Here is a 5,092-nt window from a genome sequence, read left to right on the forward strand (position 1 = left end):
CTTAGGCTGGTTCCTACCGAATCGTGTTGTTTTTGTTGTGGGCTGTGTACAACAGTAGGGCTGGGATTAGGACTAATCACTTCGGAACAATTCTCTCTACATCCTGTCTGTACAGCCTGTTAGAGTTTGCGTCCAAGAGAGTCCAAGATTCTGCCAGAATTCGAGATGAATGCACTACAGAGGAATATGAAATTGTCAAGCAGACACCACACACGATAGTGTGGTAGGGACCCGAACAGACAGGTCCCCAATTGACGCTCACGTCCTCTACAGAGAGATGGAATCAAACGTCGTCTTCCTGGGTGAAGGCCTTCAACAGACAGTTGTAAATTATTTGTATTCCAGTTTGATGTCCCCCTTGTTGGGTTTGCGCCAGGCTTGCGTGCCAAAGACACCGAGTGTTTGTTTACGTCTTGTTTTGTTTGCATCCAGATCTTTTTTTCTCTTTTGTTTTACAGTCTCGTCATCAACTTGTGTCCCTCGTGGTTTTACGACAAGATTAAACTATCTGTGACAACTAATATGCGGGTATAGTGAGCAGAATGCGCAGTGCACGCATCAGTGTCTTCTTGCGGCCTGTGAGCGATGACGATTCTCGCCAAACCGATGGACCGGGGGAATTCGACGGAAGTCTGTTCGTTTTCCGTTCTTTCTGGGTCGCCGTGAGGAACGTATGACAGTGCGGAACCGTGTTAGACGAGAGCGCTGAGAGACAGCCGTCGACACACAAACCAAGAGAGGCGGTGATGAGAAACTAGTTCATTATGCAGTCGAACCAGTTCACTCTCTCTCCGTGGGAAGACAGTATTATCTTGGGAAGAAGATTGAGTGCCTGACATCTTCAATCACAAGACTGGGGTTATTTTCCCGGCGCTGCAAGATAACTGTGTCCCAACATAAATATGGAATATGAAACCCTACAATCTTCATGCAGGTCACGGATCCTGCCTGAAGTGGAGTAGATGTCCCTGTTGGAGTAAAGTTATAACCACTCAGACTCACTTTCTGGCAATGCCTCTGAAGCTCGCGATGGCATTTCAAATGGCTTTTGTCTTCCTTAAGACATCGTTGACCTTATCTTGTCACAGATGCTGTATTTTATACATAGCAGACCAAACGATGGGTGAATGCAAAGAAAGCACAGGGATTGATCAAAAGTCAAAGTAAGTTCCCGCATTTGAACAGATGCGTTGTGCTGTAGGTGTGGTCTACAGGCAAGTTTGAAGCGTACGTGAGCTAACAGATGAATCAGTTTGAAAACAGTAAAATGCACAATATGTTGTGGATCTGCTGTCTGACTAACCCTTGTACCTCAGCTCCAAGTCACAGCCCAAGTTCTAAAGAACTGTCATCTTTGAAAAGAAGCAATTAAGTCTGGCAACGTTTGACACGAAGGTTAACATCAACTACCATGTTTCCACACGGCAATTCTGGGTCGTCTCTCCTCTCCAGTGATTGGTTAGGTGATCCTGTGTGTGCGGGAGGGAACGAGCGGGTGCTCTTTGCTCTGCCTTTCTCCTGTCTAAGCATGTGGTCCTTGGACAGGTACAGTCTCCATGCCTGTGGGAAACCCATCACCCCTCACCCCATCCCCCCTCCCCCCATCCCCCATCCCCCCTCCCCCATCCCCCCTCCCCCCTCACCCCATCCCCCCTCCCCCCTCACCCCATCCCCCCTCACCCCATCCCCCCATCCCCCCTCACCCCATCTCCCCTCCCCCCATCCCCCCTCACCCCATCCCCCCTCACCCCATCCCCCCTCCCTCCATCCCCCCTCACCACATCCACAACTCCCCCCCAACCCAGGGTATCATGGCCTGGCCCTGGCTCTCATCCAACACGTCTCCCCGAAGGCCCTATCGGAAGCATCTCTCCTGCAAGTCTCCCACAACCGTCTACACGCCGCCCTGCCAGCTCTGAGGAGACTAAGGCAAAGATTAGAGTAACCTCACCCCGGCAAAGCCATCCATCATCATCCCATACGCTGGTGTCATTGATGTCCCCACACTGGATAGTCCAACATCTTCTTCCCCAGGTACGGGGGTGGGGGGGGGGGGAGTAGGGGGGGTCATGTGCGGCTTCATCCTTGACTCAGTGAGTTGTGCGTAAGACTGGCAGGAGAGCCGACGGCTGCCTGTAGGGGAGGTGCTCTGAAGTGCAAATCCCCCGTTTTTTTCTTTTTCTTTCTGGAAAACATTCCGGCGTGCTATGGCCGACGGGACCACTGCAACCACCCATTAAGTTTAATGAGAGAGAGAGAGAGACAGAGAGAGACAGAGAGGGAGATGGAGAGGAAGAGGGATGGAGGGACAGAGAGAGAGAGAGAGAGAGAGAGAGAGAGAGAGAGAGAGAGAGAGAGAGAGAGAGAGATTAAGGGAGGGGGAGAGAGAAAGGCATAGAGAGTAAGGGAAAGAGACAGAGAGAAAGAGAGAAAGATATTGACGGATGGATGGGTGGGTGGAAAGAGAGAGAGATGATACAGAGAGAGGGTAAGAGAGAGAGAGAGGGAGAGATTGATATAGAGCAATGGCTAGACAGAGAGGAAAAGAGAGAAGGGGAAAGACAGAGATGGAGAGAGAGAGATGGAGAGAGAGAGAGAGAGAGAGGGAAAGAGAGGGAAAGAGAGGGAAAGAGAGGGAAAGAGAGGGAAAGAGAGGGAAAGAGAGGGAAAGAGAGGGAGGGTTGGATAGGGAAGAAAAAGCCAGTGGTACCGTCGTCAGCAAGAATAAAAGACAGACAGCCTCGTCAGTCTGGGAAGGTGATAATTAGCCGAGGGCGGAAAGAACAGCAGAGAATACTTAGAGAAAGTAAAGAGGGATGAAATTGAAAATGGAAGGGATTTTTCATTTTTAGCGGGGAATATTAATCATGCTGTTAAACCCTGGGTTATTGTACAGAGTAGAGGTGCTCTGAACCGGAAGCCTTAAAAAGGGATGGGGGGCTTTTAGTCGTGCCTCAAATTAAGTTCATGATGTGTATACCCTTTGCAGCCTTGATCAGAGGAATGTTTTGCAACAGTGCTGGCCACCCAAAAGGCCCAGATGGATGATTGCATTAATAATGCAGGAGAACCGGGTCTCAAATTAACCTTCACCTGCAATGCAACTATCCCTTAGCTTCATTTTGTAGCACCAAATATGTACATTATGTATACGTGAAGCTTTAGTGATCCTTTTTCCCCCGTCAACTAGAAACCGGGTCCCTGGGTGGGTATGTCGTTCATCCATATCACAGGTTCTTCCTCGATCCAGAAGTGTGCGGAAGGCGATGGAGGATCCCATTTTTTCCACCCATGACAAAACCGCCAAAGAGGAATTGAGAGATGTTCAAGTGATGAAGAGGTGGTTATTGACAGTTTGCGTTAGCGGTCGACGCTGGCCGTCCTCTTGTTGTCATGCAAGGCGACGCTCCTGGAGATCGGCCGTGATATACGGCGACTCCGGCGGGGCATGGGAATCTGCTCTGACATTTTCTCATATGCTCGTCTCTTAAGCCCCCCTCGGCGGTAGAGGGGAGATAAATCCATTAAATAAAAAAAAGGCCCTTCAAGTTCGGGGTAGTGGAGAGGGGGGGGGGGGGTGGTGGGGGCGTGCATTTGAAAGGATACGATATGAATGTGAAACAACAGGGCTAATGGTGATTCTCGCCACGTACCGCGGCTCCACACTCTTCTGTTGCTGGTTAGTCTGAGAAGATTTTGACGATATACCTTCACTCGGGCACCTGCTGCACCGTACTCATTATCCGTATTGCCTCTGCCCCCCCTCTCCTCCCCCCCTCCACACACACACAATTACACCCTTACACATTCCATCCCCCCAACACACCAATCCATCTGACGTGTGCAAAGACCAAAGTGGAAGGTCGTGAACGAATGGATGGACTGAGAGATGATAGGATGATAGATGGATGGATGGATGAATTGAGGCGTGATGGATGGGGGGAGGGGGGCGGTGGGGGGGTGCGGGGGGAGAGAGAAATGTGAAGATGTTCAAACGAGTGGCTTGATGGAAGAGGGGAGCTGAACAGTCTTAAGCCAGCGTTGAATAGCATGCAGCATTGAACTCTGAAATAATACATGAAAGATCATGGGACCATGAAATTATTCGTGTCACCAGACTTTGAAATTGCGTCGTTGAGTTCTGCCCGTCGTCCTCAAATGCAAATCCTCCTTCAGATGTGCGCAGGCCCCACCGCGCACAGGTCTCTCCAAAAATAACTAGCGAGCCCGTCGATACACAGTCATTAGAGCTATCAAACACAGGACACGGTTCTTCTTCGGGTCCCCACGTACTCTCAACGTCCCGTGTTGAACGCAGAAACATTTTGGAGATCCGTTTCCTCGTTGAAACGTTGTAGGTAGTCAGGTGAGAGGAGGCCAATGAGAGCTGCACGGAGGAGACAGACGGCTAGGGATAGAGGCTTGTAGGACCGTCCCCGTGCTGTACAGCAGTCTTTGTCTTCTTGTTAGGTGCGAGTTCGATTAAATCTTTCACTCCTTGTTACGCCGAGCAGCCGATGTATTGTACACAGTGTTTACGGCCGAAGCTAATTTCCTTCCCTACGCAGATGGCGGCTGTTAAGAGTGTGTTCTGAATCTATTTTATACCGCAGCACGGCTGGGGCTTCTGCATTTGCATCCTGGTGTTCGGGGTATTTGTCCATTAGGACTGCTGGCCAGTGCACTGATTTCTCTCATTAGTTCCCGTTGATTAACCAAGCACATACATTTAGTCCAAGGAGAAGTGAAGGGCAGAGTAGATGTGGCCAGACACACACACACACACACGCACACACACACAAACGCACGCGCACGCACACACACACACACACACACACACACACACACACACACACACACACACACACACCACTGTCCATTCAAATACCCCTCATTTCACTATTAAGATTAATGCGTTCACGAAGTCTATGGTATTTCCTCTTTGCAGTCTCACAGTCGTTTTTTCTCCAGTGATTAAGAACATTCTATGATTAGCGGGATTTTGGGGCAATTCATCTTGATTTTGACATCATTGATTAACAGAATAACAATTGTCCTTACGGACTGAATAACAATATTGAGTGCCGCGTTC

General features: G+C 49.7%; 1 protein-coding gene across 1 annotated transcript in view; it reads left to right on the top strand.

Moving 5' to 3' along the window:
* The first annotated feature begins 4,568 nt into the window (after positions 1–4,568).
* Positions 4,569–5,092, top strand: part of LOC124488013 (Down syndrome cell adhesion molecule-like protein 1 homolog) — a 5,778-nt gene continuing 5,254 nt past the window's right edge. Inside the window, exon 1 of the mRNA XM_047050452.1 lies at positions 4,569–4,584. Coding sequence (XP_046906408.1) covers positions 4,569–4,584 — 16 coding nt within the window. The remainder of the gene's footprint in view (positions 4,585–5,092) is intronic.

Source organism: Hypomesus transpacificus, unplaced genomic scaffold (assembly GCF_021917145.1).
Source record: "Hypomesus transpacificus isolate Combined female unplaced genomic scaffold, fHypTra1 scaffold_116, whole genome shotgun sequence".
NCBI classification, from domain to species: Eukaryota; Metazoa; Chordata; class Actinopteri; order Osmeriformes; family Osmeridae; genus Hypomesus; species Hypomesus transpacificus.